Source organism: Acinonyx jubatus, chromosome A1 (genome assembly GCF_027475565.1).
Source record: "Acinonyx jubatus isolate Ajub_Pintada_27869175 chromosome A1, VMU_Ajub_asm_v1.0, whole genome shotgun sequence".
Lineage (NCBI taxonomy): Eukaryota > Metazoa > Chordata > Mammalia > Carnivora > Felidae > Acinonyx > Acinonyx jubatus.
In genome coordinates this window covers 168,111,377-168,138,346 of record NC_069380.1, presented here as the reverse complement: position 1 = coordinate 168,138,346, position 26,970 = coordinate 168,111,377, and the positions used below count along the sequence as shown (strand labels likewise).

Below are 26,970 nucleotides of genomic sequence, written 5' to 3'. Positions count from 1 at the left end.
GGTCTGACATTTTAAATTAAATTTAAATTCTTCCTTAATGTAATTTCTTTCTTCAGCCTGATTTTCCTTCTTACCACCCTTTTCCCCACAAATCATGAATTTGCATGTAATGTATTATTTGGTACTGTGAGTGCATTTGTATTTTAATACAAAGTTTAATATTTCTGTTTAGGTTTATGATCTGTGACTATGCCTGTCAACAAATCACCCATGATTAGTAAATTAGCAGTGATATCTTCCTCTTATCATGAAAAACTCTTGACGTTGAATTTTCAAAATTTAAGGAAAAGAAGGAGTAATAAATCAAAGTAAGTTTGAAAAAGTTTTCATGTTATTAAACTAGCAGACCCATATGCTTTGTAGAATTTAGAAAGTACAAATTGTTATGAATAATTTTTTAAAAATCACCTATAATTCTATAACTAAGGATAAAAATATTAAGGTTTACTATTTTGTAAATAAATGGATTCATAATTTGCAATGATCATATATTTCTAAAATTTTGAATTGTATACTTTTTGTTTAAAATCAGCATTTTTCCTATAAACATATATGTCTGCTAAGTTGCCATAATAATCTATGAAGTGCAAAAGAGAAAGTATTTAATAACTACTATATTGTGAAGCACTTCAGTTATTTCTGTGTCCTTTGCTATTTCAAATTAAGCCAAGAGAAAATTTATTTCTGCATTTCAAGTTATTTCCTTGGGGTAAAGTTTCTAAAATGAAGTCATTAGATCAAAGTTTGTTGATAATTTAAAAATTGTGTGTGATTTTAAGAAAATTTTAAAAACTTGAAAGTAAAGAGAATTATAGAATACATAATAAAACTTGCATGGTGACATATGGTTACATTTGTTTCAAATACCTTTCTTTAATAAAGAATAGATCAACAAACAGATAAACTTGAAAATCTTTGACCACGTGCCCTCCCAACTAAAATAATTATGCTAGATATCATTTCAGTTCATTTTTTGATTTTAATATACATGAATATAAAGTTGCATTTTCCAGATAAATAAAAATGTAATTATACTTAACTCATGTATCTCTGGTTGGTTTCTTAAGTCAGTGTTATGTTTTTAATTCAATCCGTACTGATAATTGTTTTAGTATTGATAATTATTTCTTCATTCCTTTTTTCCCCTCAGCAGATTAATGTCCTTCTACTCATAGCTTCTATTATTGCTATTGAGAAGTTAGGTGAAATTTGGTGCTATTTCTTTCGTATTAATCTGTGTTCCTCCACTTATATGCTTTCAAAATTTTCTTGTCTTCCACTTTATGCAGTTTACTATGGTGTGTCAGAATGTAATTTTAAACAATTATTCTGCTTGGATGTCTCAAACCTTTTAAATCTGTGGACTGTATCATAATTCTTAAAAAATTATCTGATATTGTTTCTTTAGAAATTACCTTGACAACTCATTTTCTCTTTTCTCTCCTTCTGGGAATCTTGACTACATGTATATTAGACCATCTCATTGTATATTTCACCTTTCACTCTTTAGTCTGTATTTTCCTTTTTTTGGTCTCTTTTTACTGTAGTGTTTGGAACAGTTTATTCTGATATGTGATCTGTTTTCCACGTGACTACTTCTCTTGTTACCATATTTACCAATTGAGTTTTAAAATCTGCCTGGAGTATAAATCTGCATTGAGACTGATCTCAGCAGCCTGCGCGCGCGCGCACACACATACACACGCACACACACACACACACACACACACACTTTTTTTTTTCCTTTCTCTTTCTTTCTCTGCTGAGCACCAAGGCAGCTTCTTTACATATCCCTGGAGTTGAGAGAGAAAGGATTGGGATTAGTTCTGATTGCTTTTACCTCAGGTATTTAGTTAGACAATGTGAAGGGAGTCCAAGTTTTCTGTACCTTGGAAGCTCTGGGTTTTTCGTACTGCACAGTCACTTAGAAAACATACTTGGTCTTCTCTCCATGACCCCTTGTACCAAGGGAAACCAGATTCTGTTCCTGGCACAAACTGAGATGAAGCAGAGAACTGTCTTGTATGAAGGGACATCACTTTTGTTTTCCTTCTTAGGTGTTACATGAATTGTCATATGCCTCATATTGTATTTGTTTCACTTATTCTTCCTTAGAAACATGAATTTTTGCAGGCCTAGTGTGGATTCTGTTAGAGACACATTTAGGGCTGCTTGTAAATCTTTCAAATGAGGTACTGAAGTCTATTCTGGACCACAGAGAAAAATCACACAATCTTACAATGGATTACTGGTTCAGAGTATTACTATTTTGTCACAGTTTTCTTTTATAACTAAGATTATTTTATTGTGTATAGTCTGTTTTGCTTTTTCTACTTCATCTCAGAGATGGTGAAGACCAGAAGATTTTGAAGACTTACACCAAATATATACATTTATTTTAGGTGACTGGAAAGAATTAAAGTGAATGTAAGTCTTACATAAGGAAGATTTAGTCAAGCTATTAGATTATTTTACATGTTTTTCATAGAAATATTTTTTATATCTGGAAGGCCAGAGTCTTCAGTTTCCTAAAATGTTAATAAGCCCCCAATTTTTTCTTTTTATTAATGTTTCTGACACTTTTATAGATAGTAAAATGTGCTCTACAAATACATGCTCTAAATATTTAAAAATACTATACATGTACCTATCTATATAATATTTCTGATTTAAAAAAAAATTTTTTAATGTTTTATTTATTTTTGAGACAGGGAGAGACAGAGCATGAACAGGGGAGGGTCAGAGAGAGGGAGACACAGAATCTGAAACAGGCTCCAGGCTCTGAGCTATCAGCACAGAGCCCGACGCGGGACTCGAACTCACGGACCGCAAGATCATGACCTGAGCCGAAGTCGGCCGCCCAACCGACTGAGCCACCCAGGCGCCCCTAATATTTCTGATTTTTATAAGTATACATTCATAATACAATTTAGCTTTATAATATGGGCTCTCAATATGTGTTGTCAGCAGCAAGAAGAAACTTTTCTAGACTTCACATTTATATTCTGATCATTTGTTTATTTTGTCTATAGGCTTTGTTTTTCATTTATCTGAATTATTATAAGCCTTTAAGTAAAATTCTAAATTTTAATTAGGCCTGTTAATTTTATCCTGAGACCTATATATTGTAGAATTTGAGGATGACTATAGATGATTTAGCCAAAAATATGGTGACAGGATCTGGATGGCCATAAAGAGCATGAACCCATGTAATTATGTATTAAATGTAGTTTTTTTTAGAATGTATTACCCCTATTCTTCACAGAGCTAGAACAAATAATCCTAAATTTGTATGGAACCAGAAATGACCCCAAGCCAAAGCAATCTTGAAAAAGAAAACCAAAGCAGGGGCATCACAATCCCAGACTTCAAGCTATACTACAAAGCTGTAATCGTCAAGACAGTATGGTACTGGCACAAGAACAGGCACTCAGGTCAATGGAACAGAATAGAGAACCCAGAAATGGACCCACAATCGTATGGCCAACTAATCTTTGACAAAGCAGGAAAGAATATCCAATGGAATAAAGACAGTCTCTTCAGCAAGTGGTGCTGGGAAAACTGGACAGCAACATGCAGAAGAACGAACTTGGACCACTTTCTTACACCATACACAAAAATAAACTCAAAATGGATGAAAGACCTCAATGTAAGACAGGAAGCCATCAAAATCCTCAAGGAGAAAGCAGGCAAAAACCTCTTTGATCTTGCCCGCAACAACTTCTTACTCAACACGTCTCCGGAGGCAAGGGAAACAAAAGCAAAAATGAACTACTGGGACCTCATCAAAATAGGAAACTTCTGCACTGCGAAGGAAACAATCAGCAAAACTAAAAGGCAACCGACAGAATGGGAGAAGATATTTGCAAATGACATATCATATAAAGGGTTAGTATTCAAAATCTATAAAGAACTGCTCAGACTCAACACCCAAAAAACAAATAATCCAGTGAAGAAATGGGCAAAAGACATGAATAGACACTTCTCCAAAGAAGACATCCAGATGGCCAACCGACACATGAAAGAATGCTCAACATCACTCATCATCAGGGAAATACAAATCAAAACCACAATGAGATACCACCTTACACCTGTCAGAGTGGCTAACATTAACAACTCAGGCAACAACAGATGTTGGTGAGGATGAGGAGAAAGAGGATCTCTTTTGCATTATTGGTGGGAATACAATGTGGTGTAGCCACTCTGGAAAACAGTATGGAGGTTCCTCAAAACATTAAAACTAGAACTACCCTACGACCCAGCAATTGTACCACTAGGTATTTATCCAAGTGATACAAGTGTGCTGTTTTGAAGGGACACATGCACCCCTATGTTTATAGCAGCACTATCAATAATAGCCAAAGTATGGAAAGAGCCCAAATGTCTATCAATGGATGAATAGATAAAGAAGCTGTGGTGTGTGTGTGTGTGTATATATATATATATATATATATATATATATATATATATATATATGTAATAGAGTATTACTCGGCAATCAAAAAGAATGAAATCTTGACAGTTGCAACTACATGGATGGAACTGGAGGGTATTATGCTAAGTGAAATTAGTCAGAGAAAGACAAATATCATATGACTTCACTCATATGAGGACGTTAAGAGACAAAACAGATGAACATAAGGGAAGAGCAACAAAAATAATATAAAAACAGGGAGTGGATCAAAACATAAGAGACTCTTAACTATGGAGAAAAAACAGGTTATTGGAGGGGTTGTGGGAGGGGGGATGTGCTAAATGGGTAAGAGGCATTAAGGAATCTACTCCTGAAATCATTGTTTCACTATATGCTAACTAATTTGGATGTAAATTAAAAAAAAAAAAAAAGAATGTATTACCCCAAATGAGAGGTCAGTAGCTACTGATGAGGATGTCTGTAGAGGGTACAAAAAGTCTTGCAAAATCTTAGAAACCACAGACCTCTTATACTTAGGCTTATACCACTGTCTTAGCCCAAGTCACTAGAAGGTAGAATATGAGAAGAGGATTAGAATTCTAATACTTTATGTAAGGTATGCAAGGTCAATTCACTAAAGGTGGAAAAAAAAGGAAAATGAGACAGGAAACCTTGATGCATTACCCTCTGGAGCACTAAATCGCATCTTGCCATAATGAGACACAGGACAGACGTGTCCATATTTGGCATATGGGACTTTTTAAGACAGCTTTCAAGGAGAAGCCACATCTCACAATAGTCCACAGAATGGAGAAATGAGTAGGGTTATTCATATCATTTGTTCCTTTTTGTCTAGCATTTTCCTTCATCAAGATTCACCCCATAGGTGCTTACTTACCATACTTCCAGCTTGTGTCACCCAGAAGGTGGCTACTCCAAATGTAGAAGAGGAGAGGCAGCTCAGTGTTTGGCCATGGAGATCATGCAGGCAGAAGTCAAGTGAATCCGAGACTCTGCACAATATTTATGGCCAAAACAGGCACTAATCATGGAGACCTTATAAGCTTTGTGTGCTTGAATTTTGCGGAATGTTTTCAGACATCAGAATTTTCTTATCCCTAAACTCAACTCAGTATCAGTGTTTCACTAGTGACACTACTGTCTTAAAGATTTCCACTCACTTTCTAAATATTAACTCTAGTGGTCTCTTTGTCCTTAGTTTTGATCTTTGTCCTTAGTTTTGATTCCCTGCAGATGTATGTTTGGTCATCGTCTTATTCTACATTCTGTTCTTTGCTGTCTCAGTCTAGAATTGCTTGTTTGCATGGAACAGACACAACATCAAATTAACTTAGGCAAAAGGAAAATGTAAGGGAAGGATACAGGGTTGTCTGGTGGAACCTGAGAGCAGAAGGCATAGCCAGGCGTCATTCATTCATTCATTCATTCAGTACTCATTATGTTCTCTAATTGATACAAGAGATAAAATGGTCAACTTGACAGATGTAGTCTGCATCTATACTAGACTAGAAACATGAAAAAGATAGCGGCTCTGGCTATACATTAGTAAATAATCTAACAAACATTGATTGGGTGCTCCAATGGTGACCAAGTAGCTTTCTGTTTTGGGGTGCTTTGTTGTCTTGAATGGCCTCTCAGCAAAAGCCACCTCTTGGCTCTACAAGACTCTAACATTTCTGTTCCACTCTAACATCAACTAATTAAAGTATCAGGTAATTATTTAAAATCCCTGTAGAGAGGATTAGAGTGGCCTAACTTGATTCAGACAGGTGATGTGACCCAATCAGCTACAGTCAGGGAGGTAGGATCATATGATACTAATATAGAAGCTGGACTTACTGATTCAGTAGGGACTATAAGTAATGGACAATTCTCAGAGAAGGAATTTATACCCCAAATTATACACATATTTGAATTCCATTGTAGTGTTCCCCTGAATCTCTTTTTATTATATTCACTGTCTCTTCTTTTCTTCTTGCCTCTAACTATGGAATTTGTCCAAAGATCTCCCTTGACTCTTTTTTTTTTCCTCAGTACTCTTCCTCTTGAAATTTTGTGGCTTTGAATATCAGTGATAGTAGTTGAATCTGAAATCTTCATTTCCATATCCTAACCACTTCCTAATACCTGCCTCACAAGTCTGGATCATAGACCTCTCCACTTGGATGCCTCACAGGTAAATCATAATCAGTTGTCCAGAACAGCACAGATCATCTACCCTTATTCCTCCATCTTATTGTCCTAATGTCAGCTCTCTACTACTGATTGTGCAGGCTCAAAGCCTTGAGATTATCTTACCTCCACTCTCACAATTCTTCTCACATCCTGTTAGTCATCAAGCCCTATTGGTTTAGCTTCCACCTAATCTTTCATATTCATTTACTCTTCCTCATTTGTATTGCCCAAACTGTAGTTCAGACCTTTTTTACTTCTTACCTACATTGTTGAAATAGTTGCTGAGTGGCTTCCCAACAGTGACTCCTCATTTAAAACTATTCAACATATGACTTTGAGTTTAGACATCCTAAAGTACAGTGTAATCTCATAATTCTTCTGCACAACAGTTCCTTTTTATTTATTAAATAAAACTTAAAAACCTGTGCATAACGTAGAATTAGTGCCCACTGCAACTAAGAATATCATAAATAGCAATGCCATTTAAATAAAAATAAAATTTATTTCTCTGAATGTAGTCAGTCCAGAGCTGGTATGGTGATCTGGAACCTAGGTTCCATCCGTCTGCTCTGCCGCACATGGCTTACACATAAGGCAATCTCATGGGTTTATCGTGGCTGCTGAAGCTCCACTTATCACAGTCATGCTTCATGCAGCAGGATAAAGGGCAGAAGGGTCTGTTCCCCCTTTTTAGTAAACTTCCCAGAACTACTATCTGAATTTTACTTACATTTTACTGGCTGAAACATAGACATACAGGCATATCTAACTGCAAGAAAGAATCTTTTTGTAAGAAAATGAGAACAGACACCAATGTAGGAAGCTATAAATCTCTGCCACAGACCACCTTTCAATGCCATTTATGTTTGTCCTCAACCCAGAATTTCCATCTTCATTTCCTACCTTGATTTTAAGCATTCTGTCTGTTTATGCTGGGTTAAATTCTTTATTTTTTCTCTTTGTTCCCATTTGCAATAGTTAGGGTAAATTGGAAACAATTATAGAAAGAGGCCACTAATTTCAGTGGCTTATGTAAGATAGAAATGTATTTATCTGACATAAAAAGTCAGTGGGTCTAGGCTGACAGGACAGCCCTGCTTTTAGTGAGAAAACTCAGGACCCTCATTATCTCACAGGGTGTTGTACTCATCTGCCTAATCAAAGCTGATTCAGCGCTATATTTGTGTTCCAGTCCACAAGAGGGAAAAAAGGTATAATTCTAGAGAAAATGGTGTGCCTTCAAGTTAGAGGTGACCTGAAATTTGCATATATTACATTTGCTCACATCCCATTAGCTTGGCCATATGCCCACATCTAGCTGCCAGAAAGACTGGGAAATATAGAGTAGCTAGGTGATCATGTGCCAAAGAAAAGTCAGATAAAGAATTTTGAAAGGACAGCTGCTATTCTGTCACATTCCAGTTCCTTTGTATTCATGTTACAGCTTAAGTGCCATTTCTGCAAAGAAGCTTTTTCTGGATCTTTAACCCAAAACAGTAATGCTTATAACTAACAGTTATCCAGCACTTGATATATACTGGGAACCAGACTGCAATGATACTTTTCAAAATTCTACAAGATGTTGTCCTCATTTCCACAGGTGAAAAATGATAGTTCACACAGATTAAGTGATTAAACCAAGATTACAGGACTAGGAATTTATTTCTACTTCTAAACTCTCACATGATTTCATTTCCTTTTTTTTTTTAATGTTTATTTTTGAGAGGGGGGGAAGAGAGAGAGAGGGAGGGAGAGAATGCGAGCAGGGGAGGGGCAAAGAGACGGGGGGGTGGGGAACAGAGGATCCGAAGCAGTCTCTGCACTGACAGCAGAGAGCCTGATGCAGGGCTCAAACTCACGAACTGTGAGATCATGAGCCAAAGTTGGATGCTTAACCGACTGAGCCACCCAGGTGCCCCTCCTTTATTTATTTATTTTCTTAGTACATCTTTTTGTTGCATCTCACTTCTTTCCCACATTGGGAACTCTCTGAGGCCAAGTCTGATTCCTCTTCTAGCCCTCTCTGTATATAGCAAAATACTTTGTATGTAGGAGACTTCCCTTAAATATTTGCTGAACAAATGAATTGTCAGCTAAAATAATTCTGAATTCACAGGTAACATAAATAGTTTAGGTAGGGTATTCATGCCAAGTATATTTTCTGTATATGTAAAATTAGAATGATCTTTATTTACTTCCTTTTCCATACGACTGCACTTATATACTTATAATAGATTACATTTATCTTTGAAGAAATTAGAATGTGGGAAGAAGTTGGAGTGTGGGAAGCTAAAGCATATTTTCTTTTCAAATGCCTATATTTACTCTTTTCTTTTTTAAATTTATTTACTTAAATTTCAGTTGTTAACATACAATATAGTGTTGGTTTCAAGTATAGAACCCAGTGATTCATCACTTACGTATACTATGGGGATAGATAAATTAGAATAGTGTGTACCTGTTAAATATCAGGCCATGTACAAGGATTAAAAAAAAATTTTTTTTTAACGTTTATTTATTTTTGAGACAGAGACAGAGCATGAACGGGGGAGGGGCAGAGAGAGAGAGGGAGACACAGAATCGGAAGCAGGCTCCAGGCTCTGAGCCATCAGCCCAGAGCCCGACGCGGGGCTCGAACTCACGGACCGTGAGATCGTGACCTGAGCTGAAGTCGGAGGCTTAACCGACTGAGCCATCCAGGCGCCCCATGGATTTTTTAAAATTATGGCATCAGGGGCGCCTGGATTGCTCAGTCACTTAAGCATCTGACTTTGGCTTAGGTCGTGATCTCATGGTTTGTGAGTTCGAGCCCCACGTTGGGCTCTGTGCTGACAGCTCAGAGCCTGGAGCCTGCTTCAGATTCTGTGTCTCCTTCTCTCTCAGCCCCTCCCCCATTTGTGCTGTGTCTCTCTCTGTCTCTCAAATAAAAATATAAAAAAATTAAAAAAAATAAAATTATGGCATCAGTTTGGGTGGACAAAATTATACAGGAAGTAATGGGAGATGTCAATCAATAAAGGAATTGTTGCATTTGTGTATATCCATATTACTGCATATTGGCATCATTTGAACTTGAGCCATGTCTAATAAATTTAATGAAGAAAGAATGCTACAGTGCTATATACATGATTCCATTTATTTAAATATAATTATTTATAGGTCTGTTTATGTTTGTGAACATTGAGAAAGGTATGCAAGGATACGCGCTAAACCATTGATCTTGGCTATTTCTGATGGGTATGACCGGAGGCAGTAATGTTGGGAGTCTAAGTGTGTTAACTTTTTCTTATGCATCCCTTCGTGTTTGGTTTGTTATGAAAAGCACTGTTATGTTCATATTTTAAAAAAGATAATTTCTAATGAAATTTATAAAAGATTAACTGCATAAAGGGGAAACCTTCTTGAAATTCCCATAGCATTTAGTACACATGTGAAGATTAGAGCTATTTTGGAGTCTTCATGTGGATCAAAGATATGTCATCCTAGGTGACTATTGAGAAAGAGTTTTCAGCCAACCTTCACTGTATTTATCTAAGCAGATTGTCTCCAAGATGGAGAGTGAAATAGAGAACACAAAATCAAGAATGGAGTTACTCATTTCAGAATGCCAATGCTACCAGAGTGCTAAACCTGAACTCTTCCTCTATTTTACTGTAAGCTCCTTGAAGGCAGGGCTTTTTATTCCATCATTGTATCCCCACTTCCAAGATTAACAGGAGATGGTCACTAAATGCCTACTGAATGAATGACCGAATAAATGCACATTTTAGGATGGCAGTTAAAGAGTTGGTTATTTCATTAATTGTTCTTCACTGGGATATCTATATTTGGTTCTGGTTTATAGGACACCATGCCATTACCTCTCCTCATCCTGTGATCATAAGGCACTGTCTTTACTTTTACATATGTCTGTCTCCTGAAAAGGGCTGTGACCACAAAGCAACTATTTCACGAAATTCTGAACATGGTAGTTCTTGAAAAATGTGGGTTTTTTTTCTTCCAGATCACTCCTTCTAATGGCATGACTCCAACAGTTATTTGGTCACACAAATAAAGAACTCATTGATTCTATCAGCTATTCATCATTCCTCTGATATCACTTTTGATCCCATGCTCATCTTAAATCTTATGGTATATCATTATAATCACTCTCCTCATTCTTTTGCATACACCCTCAACTTATTTTTCCCACTTCTCTTTGAAATGCTCATCTATTCTCTATGCACTCCCACAGGGGTTCCTTTTCATTGGCAAGACCTTAAATACCATATGTATATTTAATGACTCAGTAATGACTCCAAAATTGATGTATCTCGCCTGAACTTTTCACCTGAAATTTGAACTCCTATGTCTGATTGCCTGTTCCATGTCCCCGCCTGGATGGCTATGGCCATCTCGAACATGATATGTCCAGTATTGAATTTATTCTCTGCCCTCACCCCAAACCTGCTTCTCCAGCAATCTTCCCCATCTCAGAAAATTGCAGTTCCATCCTTCCAGTTATTCAGTTCAATCATGAATTCTTTTTTTTCTCTCATGCCTAATTTCTAATTCTTCAGGCAGTCTTGCTGGAACTAATGTCAAAATATACCCATCATCCAAACTTTTCTCTTTACCGATATTGCTCTAATCTGATCCAAGCCACTGTTATCTCTCACCTAAGTATGCATGTGCCTCCTCCCTGGCTACCTCCCACCTTTCCACACTCCAGCTCTCAATATGACATTGGAATGATCCTATTAAAACTTAAGTTAAATCATGCCACTCCTCTAATCAAAACCCTGCAATAACTTCCCATCTCATCCAGAGTTAATCTGGCTACTTGTCACCTCTCTGACCTTACCACATACATCTTTCTTCCCTCGCTCATTTTACCGCAGTTGGACTGATTCTACTTGCATGGAGGGAATAAAGGTTTAGCTTAAATTGAACCTACACTGATATACATGAAGAGATAAATTAGTCTTCAACATAACTGGAGCTGTGCTGAGTTTTACCTATGAAGAAGGCATATATCAACAAGACTTCTGGCAACCATTTCAGAAACTTTTTTTTTTCAGAGACTACAAAATTCTTTGACATTATGAGAATTCTGTTTCTCAATCTAAGATCATGATTAGATCAGTCTAGGAGGTCTGTACACATATTTTCTTTTTATTTCACTGATTTCTATATGTGTGTATGAAACATTTTTATTAAGGTAAAGTACTTTTTTAAAAGAAAAGTGTTACACCCAGTCCCTGGTAGTCCCAAATTAAAATTTGGAACTGTTAGCTATAATTATTGATTTGTTTGGTTTAGGCCATCATTTTCAATCACAAAAGAATTCATCTTGAGATTCAACGAAACAAAAAATCCAAAAGAGAAGGAAGAATTGTTGGACCTAGCTAGAAAAAATATCCTCAGATGTAAGGTAATAGTACACTCTTTGATTACTTAATATATGGACTTTCTGTTCTAGTTGGTGGGTGGCTACATGTTCCAAAATACTGAAAGGAAAAATAAGAAATACTTTTTTAAAGTTATAAGTAAGCATAGTTAAAGATACTAATGCAAAATAAAGTTAAAGCTTATAGCCAAATAATTCAATGTCAAATGGATTTTTAGGTGGAGATTATCCATAAGTTAAAGGGAAATGTAGCTGTTGACACTTGACCAAGGGCTCGCCACAAAGTATGAAAGTCTGGAGAATAAATTTTTGATTATGAAAATTCCACTTTTTTCTAAAAAAAAGGTTGACTGAGATATGAAGTGTCCCAAAGAAGAAAGGAAGATTTCCTAAACCTTCACTATACATGCCCGCAATACTCTATTCTTTCTGTGTAACAAACTATTCAGAATACTCTATTCTTTCTGTGTAACAAATTATTCACCTAACTTGTAGAAAAGAGATTCTTTAAGAGTGTGCCATTAATTTCCAGATTTTTAAACACATATCAAAACAGAACAAGAAGTGAAATAAGTCTTTGTTTTACTTTTCTTACATTAGATCCAGTTTGTTTGGAAGAAACTAATATACCTATGATTTTGCTTTAATACAAAAAAAAAATCATGCAATAAAAGTTGCACAAAATTGAAGCATAAATTAAGCCATCTTTTTTGTTGTGGTGGTGGTTGTTATTTCCCATAGAAATAACTAATAACATAACTCAGAATATTAGCAAACGTTCCTTACATTTTAGCATTAATAACAATTTACAGAAAATGTCAAAAAATAAAAATAAGAAAAGCAAAACAAAAAGTTTTATACATCTCTGGTTGTAGAGCATAGCCTCCTAGAGTGACCTTCAGAGTATAATTAAATAAACACATAAATTTGTAAGAAGCTGTACATTTTGGTTTGCCTTTTTTCATGCTTTCCCATAACAGAGAAAATTGGGTCTCAAAACCTTGGGCTCTGGGAAGCATGTTCATCTTCCTACTGCATGGACGGAAGTAATATATCTGGCTCAATGCAAAGGAGAAATCCAAGATGGTATGTGCTCTAACTAAGCTCTTTTTAGTTACCTCAAGTGTTTTCTAGATTAGCAGAGAAGGTATAATTTGTGAACTTTAACATTTGAAAACTATGCAGGAGCCAAGGAAAATTTGCCTTTCTGTATCAAAATATCTGGTAATGTTTCATTAGGAAAGCTCCTTTTGTAATTTTGAATTCATGAATTTGTTCAACATTTTAATTACAAAAGTGTTTTAGAAACTTTTGCTCTGGCTAATTAAAAAGTAATATAAAATGTCATTTAGTGATTTTGAGTTACAATAGGCACTATACTTTAGAGAAACTTGTTTTGGACTTTTATAGTTCTTACTCATAAGACGTTAGCCAAATGGTTGTTTGTTTTTCACTTATTTTAAACAGCCATTTTACTCATTACCTTTTCATTTATCACTTCTCATTTATATGTCTCCTTTTAAGCCATCCTCCAACCAATCTAAAAAAGAAATTAAAAAACACTATTTTTAAGGAGGTAAAATTCCTCCTATCGTTATCCTAAATTTTATGTGTATGCCTTTTACAATGAGTTTTAAAATGTTAACCATATGAGGTCAGAGAGTATTTTCCTATGTAAATTGGGTTTTGTAGTGCTATCTGGGACTTTTCAAGCAACAGGAAGAGTAAGAACAATTTTGTATTTAACCTACCTATATGGCACTTCATCACAGTGCTATCCACAGCCTGACCTATACTAAATTTTTAAATGATATTGAAGTAAACAACCCTAGCTTATCAGCAACCAGCAGCTGCTTGCTTTTCTTTGTCCATTAAACCTGTTTTGTTCAGGTATCCTTCAGTCACGTGATTCAGAAGACTGGCGCTTCCCAGCCTGGGCATCCGGGGGAAGTCATAGTTGATCTAAACTAATCATGGCCATTCTCTTTTGCTTCCAAGTGATTATATGACCTGATTAGGAGTGGTCACGTGACCTGGTCCTGACCAGAGATATAAAAAATAGGTCTATTTGGAGTACTTTTTGTTGAATTGCTTTTGAAAAAATATGCCTGGGGAGAAAGCACTTCTTCCTTTCTTATACCTTTTGATTCCTCTCTAAATGAGTTGGTAAGAAAATAATGCATGGAGCTTGTGTGGTCATCACAGTCAGCATGTATATCAGAGAAACTGGAAGGTGAAAGAAAAATACATACCCAGGGCAGTTAGATGAGCCAGCCCTACAGTATTTCCAACTACGATCTTGGGAAATAATGAACATATTTATTTTGAAGACATGTCTTTATATTTCCTGTTACACGCAGTCAAAAGCTTTTTCACTCATCAAGATATTGAACTCCAAATAAAAAACCTAAGTATGAATTTGTCTTACCAGCTCCACAACTGAAAACCCTCCATACCTGTCTTGTCTCTTGTCTGCTCCTCATTCTATAGTCCATCCACTTTCCATGCAGCGGTGACCATTCCAAAGCTTAAATCATTTCTAGTGCCTTTTGATTACACTTAAAACAAGCCCCAACTACAAGGTTCGTTATGATCTGGCTCCTGGCTGCCTTCCCTACTTATTCATTCTGTTCCAGCTGTACTGTTCTCCTTCTTATTCCTTGGATGTGTCAGGGCTTTTTCCTCAAGTCCCTGCATTTGCTGTTCTTTTCAGATATTTACATGACGGCTCTTCAAAATCTTTGTAATAATTTGAGGTGTAATTTCTCTGGGGCCTTAGCTTGATATTCTTCCTCACTCATCTCCCCTGGGTCTTACTTCCTCTGCCTTGATTTTCTAGTTTTTCACTCTTTATAGTACTTATCTTTAGCACTGTCTTCTGTTATCCAGTTCTGTCCCATTTCTCCACCATCATTTGTGTGGCCTGGCGATCTACTTTGTGTTGGCTGGAACAGCTGGAGCTCCTTGGGCATTTCTCTGTCTCTCTTCTATCTCTATCTCTGTAGTCTCTCTAGCTTAGTGACTTCTGAGTAATTAAGACTTCATACATGGCTGCTTAGGGTTCAAAAGCTAGCATCTTGAGAAAGAGATCGGAGTGGCAGCTGTATTGCCTTTTCTGATCTCGGTTTGAATATCATGCAGTGTCACTTCTGCTGCATTCTATTGGTTGAAGCAGTCACAAGACCTACTCAGGTTCAATAAATGAAATAAAAGGGGTGGAAAGGGGAAAGGGGTGTAGACTTCACCTCTTGATGGGAGGGGTGTCAAAGAATTTGTAAATATTTTAAAACCACAATCTGGCTTTGGTGACAGCAAATAGTTAATTGTAAAACTTAATTGTAGCATGCAAACAGCATTACTTATGAATTATGATGTTTCCAACTTTTAATATTTCAGAAGCTTTAAATATGCTTTATGCTTCCCTGGACCATGCTTCCTTTGATTATGATCATCTGCCTGCATTATTTTTTGTTGCGGAATCAGTTTTATATAGACTCTGTTGTGATGCATTCCAAAAGGCATACTTATATTCAATTGAAATAAAGCTGGCAAAGGTATGTTTTAAAATATTTTTAATGTGTTTTAATTGCTACACATACTGCATGAGGTCACATGACACCTGTTTTAGGACCTAAACAGGCCATTTGGTTTCATTATGGAATATTCTTTTGTTTGTTAATTTATTTTAATCTTTTCTAAATGTGGATAATACATTATTACTTGATATCCAAATGGAGATAGTTTGAGGACATATAAGTTCACCAACTATGTAAGAAAATAATAATTAAAATCAAGTTTAATTTATGTCTAAATATATATAGCTTTTTTCCTTTCTATTTTAAGAATTTTTAAATACCTCTTTCCATTTTAAAATGTTGACAACCTTAAATAGTTGCCCAATTTGAGAAGGCGAATTGTTCTCTCAGTATTCTGTGTCATTTAGAGCCATCAGATGGGAAACTATCTTCATGTGGTTCATGTTTCATAAGGTCCTGGATGTCATATGGGTCTACTCCCTGTGATGATGCTGGTTGCCTGCTGTAAAATTTATTATTAGTCAAAAACACTTAGCTTAACTGGTAGTTTTATTGCAAAGAAGATAAAGAAAAACTAGGAGAAAAAATTCTTTTTTTTAATTTTTGAATTTTATTTGTTATTGAGAGACAGAGAGAGACAGAACATGAGCATGGGAGGGGCAGACACAGAATCTGAAGCAGGATCCAGGCTCTGCGCTGTCAGCACAGAGCCTGATGTGGGGCTCGAACTCACCGGCTGCGAGATCATGACCTGAGCCGAAGTCGGACGCTTAACTGACTAAGCCACTCTGGAGTCCCTGGGAGAAAAAATTCTTAATAAATACATACTCTTAAAATATGATATTTTAAGAATTACTTGCAAAAATTATTATTATTTATTGCAAAAATAATTTCTTATTCAGTTTTGACTGTGAACTGTAGAAATCAACCATGAAAATATTAATGAATTAGCCAGGGCATTTTTAGAAGATATGATGTTTCAGTCCTTAGAAATCAAGCCTAGATCCTCTCAGACATGTTTGGGGGTAAAAGACTTAAAGAGACCAGGCGAGATTCAGAGAACACATAATAGAAATTGGATGTGCAAAGAATCGAAGCTTTGCATAGAGGGGCTGGGAGAAGAGAGACAAGATTTTACCAATGGCGCTCTTTGGGTGGTAAGATTATGATGACTTTATCTTCTTTCTTTTTCCTCTGTTCCCAAAACTGTCCATTATGGAGATATAGAAAAGATTATGTAATTATTGAAGAGATTTAAAAAGATATCTACATCTGTACATATTTTATAATGGAAAAAGAATGGAAGGAGAAACATAGAGCAAGTCTGGCTTTTCTTCCTTTTTCTTCTCATCCCCTTTAGGGACATATTCCGTTCGTTGCCTTTTATATTTCTGATAGCAATAAATGAGTATAAAATAAAGTTTTAGCCATTGTACAAATTGCTTATAATTTATATATACTATGTCATTTAATTTTAAAAAGATTCCTATATCTTTTCATCTGACAGTTTAGACAATTTGCACAGGTTCATAAAGCAGCTGTGAACACTTGCACAGAACTTGAACAATGATCAGCACTTCAGATGTATTAGACATATTAACTTATTTAATCTTTAAAACAATTTTAAAAGATAGATGCTATTGTTAGCCATTATTTTACAGACTGTGGCATAGAGAGTCTAAGTGAATTATTCAAGGTCTCAGCAGAGAAGGTTTTGAACCCCAGAGTCCATTGGACTGTCAGTCATAATGCTATACATTTACCTTGCCTCTCAGATTTGCAAATTTTAAAGCTTACTCCTTATTCTTCTAGATAATATAAATGAGATAGTGGAAATAAGCATGCTCTATAAATACCTTTGATTTCAGGCAAGAAGCCATTTCAGATATACTCCTCTCCCTTTGTAGAATTTTCATTATATATCTGACGGTCAGTTGGAAACCTCTCTTTTGATCTCTTTTCTTTGACAGTATGCTATACTGAAAGGTATTGCCAGAAAGCATCACCCACCTTCATATGCACCATTTTGTTGTTCAGTAATATTTGGCCCAGTGTTGGGAAGTACTAGAAATATTTGATACCATAATATTATTTACTTTCAGATTTTGTGTGCATTCTTTCCTTGTTATTCATCTATGTGTGTAGAATCATCTGAAGTATCAAAGTCTACCACTGAAGTGTGGAGAATAACATATAAGGAACAATAGTTTAATATAGTTTAGACATAAATATAAAGTGTTCTTCAACCTTCTATAAAAAACATGGAACACATAACCAACTATTAAAATATAACACATAATCAATATTATTCAGTATTTCTATTTTGTAGTTAGATAACAGAATCAGAGTAATGAAGAGAAGAAGTGATGGAAAGAGAAGGAAAGAAGGGGAATAAAGAATAAAGGAAGGAAAGATGGGAGGGCTAGGAATGAGAAAAATGACAAGCAGAGAGATTCAGCCTAGGAGGCAAAGTTCAAGCTGTCAAGCTACAGAAAGAATATGTACACAAATGAGACATGAGGAAAGATGCACAGAAGGTCCCAGAATGTTCTAGATGTATAGAAAGGCAGATTTTTAAATAAAAATTTAGCCTTTTATAATATTATAGATGAAAGCTTTTCAAATCATTTTGCCAAGCATAGTTATTACTAGGGATAGCCCAGGGTCAGGTGAAACTCATAACCAAATTGGGGTAAAATACAGTGATTATTCAAGCTGATCTGTTTTTCATGAATTTTTCGATTTTCTCCGACATGAAATTTTTGAACATTAATTTTCCTTTCAATATCCATCTCTAATTCCTTGCAAATTATTCCCCTTCTTCTTATTTTTTCATTCAACGTCTATAACAATAGGTATTTTGATTTTAATACTCCCACTTAGAATGCTGCAATATTTTTTTAAATGATTTGACAATTTCCACTTCCCATCTAACTTCAATCTCTTAGAGAAGTACAGTACTATATCAAATGGTCTATATGAAGAGATTTCTTGGGTATGCTTTATACACATTTTCTTTTTCTTTTTTTAAGTCTATAGACGGTGCATGTTCGTAATTTATAGATACATATATAAATACTGATGGTGCATTCTCAGAATTTATTTTATCAATAGAATTTTGTGATAAAAGTATTTGGAAATCACAGCTGTAACAGAAAGTTCATGACTTTTGGTGCAACACATAGTCTTGGGTTCAAAACCCAGTGTTGCCACTTATTTGTTAAACTGTCTTGGTTGAATCACTGCCACTGGGTAGATTCATCCTTTTTATTTTATTATTATTTTTTTACATGTGGATCTGACACTAGCCTGCATCACTATTAAGAGGATTTGATTTGGACTATCTATATCTTGACAGTGATACTGTTTTATTTGTTTTTTTTCCCCAAATCTTTTGATTATCAGTTAAGGAATTTGTGTTCCATTTATTTCTATCATTTGTGGGGGTTTTCTCTCATTTTCTGTGAAAACTTGCATATCATATATTTTTGCAGATATTCCATTTTCCATGTTCAATGTCAAACAAACTTGCTCTACAGGAAACTTGATGGAGGTAAGAGGGCAGTGTTTATTCAGCAATGACTTTTTCTTCATAGGGGAATTGGGATCTTAGGGTAGCATAGTATGCACCAGCAGAACATTTCTCAAAATTATCTAAAGAAATGTGTTTAAAACTGTTTTGGCTGAGACTCATGGGAAGAAATATCTTCTGCATTGCAACCCAGCACACACGTAATACTCACTGATTTATATACTGAACTGTGCAATGTACTATGATATTTTCTCTTCTCTTTTATTTTGTTTAAAAATCCCCTCTCAGTTGATTTCATGACTCAGTTAAGGGGCATGACTTGTGATTTGAAAAATACTGTTCTATAGGACATAGAACAGAATAGCAGTCAGTACTGGTCATTATATATAATGTAGAGATGATTTATAAAAGGTTTTTGGCTGAACCAGTCTTTCAATCTTGATATAAATGTCTTAAAGTTATTTCAAAAGCACATAATCTCAAGTGAGTCTGAAATTGTTTCATCAAAGCAAATGTAACAATAAAATGGTTTATTTTCCTCATAGTTTTTACACATTTATTGATGCAGCACAAAAATACTTTTTTCTTTTTCTTTTGACAGATTGGCTATTTGGTCTTTTTACGACTTTTTATATATTTCCTGCATGGTCACCTAGGAACTTTTAAACAACATTTACTTAGGCTTCAACCATATTTATACGGTAGACTATCTTTTATTTTCTATACTTGATGTTTTATGTTATAGTTTGAGAACCTCAGACTATCACTATAAAGAACATAAGCTGTATTTTATTTTTCATGAAAGATAATAGGTACAGTTTTGCAGAACACAGCTTCTGGGCCAGATTGCATGGGTTTTAACTTTCCTACTTAAATATATGACCTTGTCTGTGACTCAGTTTCCTCATCTGTAATCATGTCTACCTTTCCAGATTTCAAGAAAGTTAATTTTATATTTTAGTAAGGTAACATTGGTGGCAATGTAGATGCTGAACTGGAGTAAAGAGAGAGTGGATACAGGACATCAGTTAGCTATGACATTAGTTGGGCAGGAGATATTAAAGATTATGAACTTTGAAAATGGGAATGAAATAGAGTAAAATTGTTTTGGAAAATGTTTAGGAAAAAAAGAGAGTGGATTGGGTGATCAATTGGATCTAGACTGTATATAAGGGAAAATGAGGAATTCAGGAGGAATCTTAAATTTTACATATTGACAAATAGAGTCAAGATAATGGTATTCTAAACTGAAAAACATTTGGAGAAACACTGGACATATTGAGTTTTAAAGGTCACTCAGGTGTATATACCCAGTGAGCAGTTGGAAATGTAGACTTGGAACAAGGGAAATAAACGAAGTCTGGAATTCACTTATTTCTTGGATATTAACGTACACGATTTGACAGTCATCCATGTTAACAAGGCTGAAATAACCTGGGGGGTGGGAGGTGGTGGTAGTGGGAAATCAATTCTAGGAATAGGCTTGGGGAACATAAACATTTAATAAATTATTGGGGTGACATATGTTAGTGAAGGGAAATAAGAGGGAGTGATGACAGAAATCCAAAGAGGGGAGGTTCAAGAAGATCAACATTATGAAGAGCTATTGAAGTATTAAATGGTAGGAAGTCTGAAAGTTGATGGCTTTCTGTAAGCATAAAGTCACTGTTGATCTTGGGAGCATTCCCAGTGGAGAGGTGGAAGCAAAATTCAGATTGCAGGTAAATAAAGAGTGAAGGGAAAGTTTAAGCATGAGACAGAGATAGTGAACTATTACAAAAAGTTAGCTATAAAAGAAAGAGAAATATGTCAATAGTTTGGATGAAAAAACAAAAGACAGTTTCACTTCTTCCTTTCCAATTTGGATGCCTTTTATAAATATGATGTTAACTGTGGCCTTGTCATATGTGGCCTTTATTATGTTGAGTTACATTCCCTCTATACTGGCTTTGTTGAGAGTTTTAAAAATCATAAATAGATGTTGAATTTCGTCCAATGATTTCTGCATTTATTGAAATGATCATATGATTTTTAGCCTTCATTTTGTTACCCTGGTGTATCACATTGACTGATCTGAGGATGTTGTACCATCTTTATATCTCTGGAATAAATCCCACTCGATCATGGTGTGTGATCCTTTTAATATATTGATGAATTTGATTTGCTAATATTTTTTTGAGGATTTGTGGATATATGTTCATCATGGATATTGGCCTGTCATTTTTTTTTCTTGTGGCATCCTTGTCTGATTTTGGTAGGGTAATGTTGGCCTTGTAAAATGAGTTTAGAAGAGTTCCTTTCTCTTCCATATGTTTTGGAAGAGTTTGAGAAGGATTTGTATTCTTTTTAAATATTTGATAGAATTCATCAGTGAAGCTGTCTGGTCTTTGTTGGGAGGTTTTTGATTACTGATTCAATTTCCTTGTCAATAATCACTTTGTTTATATTTTCTCTTTCATCTTGATTCAATCTTGGTAAGTTATATGGTCGTAGGAATTTATCCATTTCTCCTACCTTATCTAACTTGCTGGTATATAATTGTTCATAGTAGTCTCTTAGGATCCTTTGCATTTCTATAGTAGCATCTACTTTTAGTTATGATTTTACTTATTTGAGTCCTCTTTTTTTTTCCTTGGTGAGTCTTATCAATTAATCTTTCCAAAAAACTTTAAAAAATTCTTTTATTTTATAATTTAACTTTATTTTTTAAAATTTACATTCAAATTAGTTAGCATATAGTGAAACAATGATTTCAGGAGTAGATTCCTTAATGCCCCTTACCCATTTAGCCCATCATCCCTCCAGCAACCCTAAGTTTGTTCTCCATATTTATGAGTCTCTTATGTTTTGTCCCCCTCCCTGTTTTTATATTATTTTTGTTTCCCTTCCCTTATGCGCATCTGTTTTGTCTCTTAAAGTCCTCATATGAGTGAAGTCATATGATTTTTGTCTTTCTCTGACTAGTTTCACTTAGCATAATGCCCTCCAGTTCCATCCACGTAGTTGCAAATGGCAAGATTTCATTCTTTTTGATTGCCAAGTAATACTCCATTGTATATACACACCACATTTTCTTTATCCATTCATCCATCGATGGACATTTGGGCTCTTTCCATACTTTGGCTATTGTTGATAGTGCTGCTATAAACATAGGGGTGCATGCGTCCCTTCCAAACAGCACACCTGTATCCCGTGGATAAATGCCTAGTAGTGCAATTGCTGGGTCGTAGGGTAGTTCTAGTTTTAGTTTTCTGAGGAACTTCCATACTGTTTTCCAGAGTGGCTGCACCAGCTTGCATTCCCACCAACAATGCAAAAGAGATCCTCTTTCTCCTCATCCTCGCCTACATCTGTTGTTGCCTGAATTGTTCATGTTAGCCATTCTGACAGGTGTAAGGTGGTATCTCATTGTGGTTTTGATTTGTATTTCCCTGATGATGAGTGATGTTGAGCATTTTTTCACATGTCGGTTGGCCATCTGGATGTCTTCTTTGGAGAAGTGTCTACTTCTTTGGAGAAGTGTCTACTCCAAAAGACTCATGTCTTTTGCCCATTTCTTCACTGGATTATTTGTTTTTTGGGTGTTGAGTCTGAGCAGTTCTTATAGATTTTGGATACTGACCCTGTATATGATATGTCATTTGCAAATATCCTCTCCCATTCTGTCGGTTGCCTTTTAGTTTTGCTGATTGTTTCCTTCACAGTGCAGAAGCTCTTTATTTTGATGAGGTCCCAGTAGTTGCTTTTTGCTTTTGTTTCCCTTGCCTCTGGAGACATGTTGAATAAGAAATTGCTGCGGGCAAGATCGAAGAGGTTTTTGCCTGCTTTCTCCTTGAGGATTTTGATGGCTTCCTGTCTTACATTTAGGTCTTTCATCCATTTTGAGTTTGTGTGCATGGTGTAAGAAAGTGGTCCAGGTTCATTCTTCTGCATGTCGCTGTCCAGTTTTCCCAGCACCACTTGCTGAAGAGACTGTCTTTATTCCATTGGATATTCTTTCCTGCTTTGTCAAAGATTAGTTGGCCATACGTTTGTGGGTCCATTTCTGGGTTCTCTATTCTGTTCCATTGATCTGAGTGTCTGTTCTTATGCCAGTCCCATACTGTCTTGATGATTACAGCTTTGTGGTATAGCTTGAAGTCCGGGATTGTGATGCCCCCTGCTTTGGTTTTCTTTTTTAAAATTTTAAATTAACTTTTTAGTTTAAGTGGATTGAATTTAAAAAAAAGTCAAAAGTGGAAAAGACTAGTGCATTGTAGGGTAAGAGATTAAGAGACTCGAGATACAAGAAAGGGGATATTTGTGGAAAAAGTCATGGAGGAGGGAATAGAAGGTAATGGTGGAAGTGCTTTGGAGAGTGACCAGTATGCACCACTACTACCAATTTGGACAGGGCATAAAGCCAAAGTAAGATTGTAGACTAGCAGAGCAAGAATTCCTGGCTAGAGTGCAACTTGTTTTGATTTCTTCATACATTATAAATCCTCTTTCAGCTCCTCACTGTGTTCAGCATAGTGACTCAACAAATAATCAGATGATGGTGGCAAATAAATTTTGAAAAATCATTTGCATAAAACCTCAATTTATCACATTAGCTTGTTCTTGTAGATATATCCTGAGAAAACCAACATCTTTGTTCCATATAAGGATAAAAGCCCCAGATTTTGCCCTGCTCTCAAATACTGTTAAGTAGAGCCTTACATATGCTACATCTTTGTCTTCAACAATAGAATGATTTCTACCTGGGGCCATTAGGAACTGCTTCTTATTTATGTAGGCACCCAGTAGAAGAGTAGTTGTTACTAATTTTTTCACTCTCCGTAGATTGAAACTCAAGAATTGTCCAGAAGTTTATAAAAAGAACAGCATAAATATGGTTCTGTTAAATACCAACATAGTGTTATGTTAAATGATAGTAATTGTTGCCGTATTTAAAATATATTTTCTAAGAAATCAACAAGAATAACATCTTGAAAAGAAATAAAACTGGAGAATGTAGGGTTAAAAGCAATGACTTGGTTTGTTTGTAGGATTACAGTTTCAAAGTATCCATTATGAATAGAGTATATGTTATAAATGTATTTATTTTCACCTGGAAATTTCAAAGCATTGTTGTACAGTAACTGTACTTAATTAGGTGTTCAACCATTATACCAATTGCTGTTCTGAATTATAAACTGTTATGTATTAATTATTTACCTTGCAGTTTTCTATTATACCACCAGGGGTCATACATAACATTAGAAATCTTGAAGAGATTCGGAAATGGATAGCAGTTTCATCATCTACATACTAAGTTTCATTATATTTTAGTAACTGAAACAAAATGAAACATAATGCAAGATATTAATGACATAATTATCACAAATTATTTTTCTTACAATAGCACTTTCTTTCTCTGGAGGGTCATATTACAAGTATCCAAACATCTTGTCAAATATGCAATTCATTCTGAAAACCATGGAAATAATATGTAAAAGAGAACTCCCTTCTGGATCAATTTTTAACCCTGTCGAAAACAAGAAAAGCTATAAGAACATAGATTCGGATATGGTGAGTATATCCTAGTGTGTAATGAATCAGATAACATATGATGAAATAATTGTGCGTGCCAATACAGTAACATTGCAGAAGATGAGTTTAGCTGGAGGTGGGGCCGGGGAGAGGAATGAACAGCAAAAACACTAAACCATATGCACATTTCCTGGACAGGGGAAATGTAGTTAATAAGATTAGTAGGCATCAATATGCAGCACCACTACTTTAAATAGAGTAGTGTCATAATGCCTTTTTCCTTATAGATACCATCTCAGCAATTTAATTGGAAATTGCACCCCAATTTAGATTAACTTATAATGAGGATTTTAAGATATTACATTTACATTAAAAGGAAAGCACATAAAGTACAGGCTATTAATGAGAGCATTTGTAGTATTTTATGCTGCCGTAATTCATATGTAATAACGTTTAAAGTGCTATTTAAATCAATTGAAATGTTTTTAAATGGTTCAAAATTGAGGAAATAAAATAATTCCTATGAAAATATGAAAATATGAAAAATTTTCTTTTAATTTCTAACTCGGACATTAGTGATTAACATTAGAGAAAACTATCCCAATCATATAATTGCTTGGTCTGTAATAAACTATGTATTATGCCAACAGAACTACAGTGAACCATATAATTTGTTCATATATGTTATAGGCTGATGTACGTCAGAAGACAAACTTCAATCTCTGGGGCTCATAATATATTTCCTTTTCTCACATATACTCCAAAAGAAAGCAGTGAACACTTTAAAACCTTGATTCTTTTGTTATTTTATTTTTTGTTGTATAGACTTATTATTTCATAGTTTACAAACAGAAAATTTGTTTTTCTAATAATTTCTTAAAAAGGAAAAAATATGTTTAACATAAGGGAAGTTGAAACCACTAAAAATTTTTGAGAAAGACTATTTTTTCAAATAGTTGCCTTACAATTTTCCCATGCTTCCCTTGGGCCCTTTCTAAATTTTTGTTTGTTTGTATTTGTTTTTGTTTCTTAAGAGAGTAAAGTTTGTTTGTTTATTTATTTAGAGTGTGTATGTGTGTGTGTGTCCGTGTGCAGGTACATGCTCACACAGGAGGAGCAGAGACAGAGGGAGAAAGAGACTTCCGAGCAGGCTTCCCACTGTCAGTGCAGAGGCTGATGTGGTACTCGATCTCAGGAACCGTGAAATAATGACCTGAGCTGAAATCAAATGTCAGACACTAAACTGACTGAGTCACCCAGGTGCCCCTCCCTTCGGCCCTTTCTAAATGTGTGTATGTGTGTGTGTGCGTGCGTGTGTGTGTGTGTGTGTGTGTGTGTGTGTGTGTGTTTAAAGTTTATGTATTTACTTTAAGAGAGAGAGAGCAAGCTGGGAAGGGGGAGAGAGAGAGAGAGAGAGAGAGAGAGAGAGAGAGAGAGAGAATCCCAAGCAGGCTCCATACTGCCAGCATGGGCCATATATGGGGCTTGAACTCATGAACTGAGACATCATGACCTGGGCCAAAATCCAGAGTAGGACGCTCATCCAGCTGAGCCACCCATGTGCCTCCCTTGGGCCCTTTCTAAAATCAAGTAAAATATAAGTATTAAAGGAAACATATTTAACCACATCTATATCATCATTCTAGCTTTAGTGTTCCATCATTGACATAGAGTGACATATGCTAAGTAATTTGAACCTTTTGGTTATAATTACTAATGAACACCAATTACTTCATGAACAAAAGGGATCTTGTTTTTAAGTTTAAAAATGTTTTAACAATAAATATATAATCTAAGATATGGAACAACTGTAAGAACACTGATCATGAAGAGTTAAGACCTGCTAGCAACTGACTGATTCAGACGAGGTCCGTTGGGTTCTCTAAACTCCCAAATGCTTATCTTTAAACAAGACATCGTCACCATCAACACCATCACCACCACCACCATCATCATCATATTCACTCTAATCTATGGAGTTGTGAAGATGTGCCTTGTAAATTAGTGAGTGCCATGAAAATGTAAACAATGATCACTGAACATTGTATTTAGGAATTCACTTTAATTTAGGCAGTTAAATACAATAATTTTCATCTAAGGGCATGATTATGCTGATTAAATAATTGTTTTACAATGTGGTTAGTTGTGCTTAATGGAGTGATTTGAGTGTTTTTGCTTAAAAAAATAAGATATTGTGAAATCTTGACAATATGAGTGTTCTGGTTATGAAGAGGCAACCTTCAATGTTGATTCTGCTTCTCTTTAAGAACCTATCTGTTCTTGCCACTCTTGGTGCACAAATGCCACAAGGAAATGGAAGCTTACCACTGGTACAGCTTTGACTGAGCTGGAAGGAGCAAGGTGTTAACACATGAAAAGAATGTTAACT

General features: G+C 35.4%; 1 protein-coding gene across 9 annotated transcripts in view; it reads left to right on the top strand.

Moving 5' to 3' along the window:
- Window positions 1-26,970, top strand: part of TMEM232 (transmembrane protein 232) — a 206,212-nt gene that overhangs the window by 19,105 nt on the left and 160,137 nt on the right. For 5 of the 9 annotated variants that reach the window (XR_008300028.1, XM_053225577.1, XM_053225573.1 and 2 more), the window contains exons 3-8: window positions 173-308; window positions 11,912-12,023; window positions 12,980-13,085; window positions 15,396-15,553; window positions 19,669-19,768; window positions 24,454-24,620. Coding sequence is in view for 8 of the 9 variants with exons in the window: in XM_053225577.1 (XP_053081552.1) it covers window positions 190-308; window positions 11,912-12,023; window positions 12,980-13,085; window positions 15,396-15,553; window positions 19,669-19,768; window positions 24,454-24,620 (762 nt within the window). In the remaining variant the exon portion in view is untranslated. Of the gene's footprint in view, window positions 1-172; window positions 309-11,911; window positions 12,024-12,979; window positions 13,086-15,395; window positions 15,554-19,668; window positions 19,769-24,453; window positions 24,621-26,970 lie in introns of those variants that run through there. The other 4 variants (XM_053225633.1, XM_053225622.1, XM_053225600.1 and 1 more) reach the window with 3 other exon arrangements.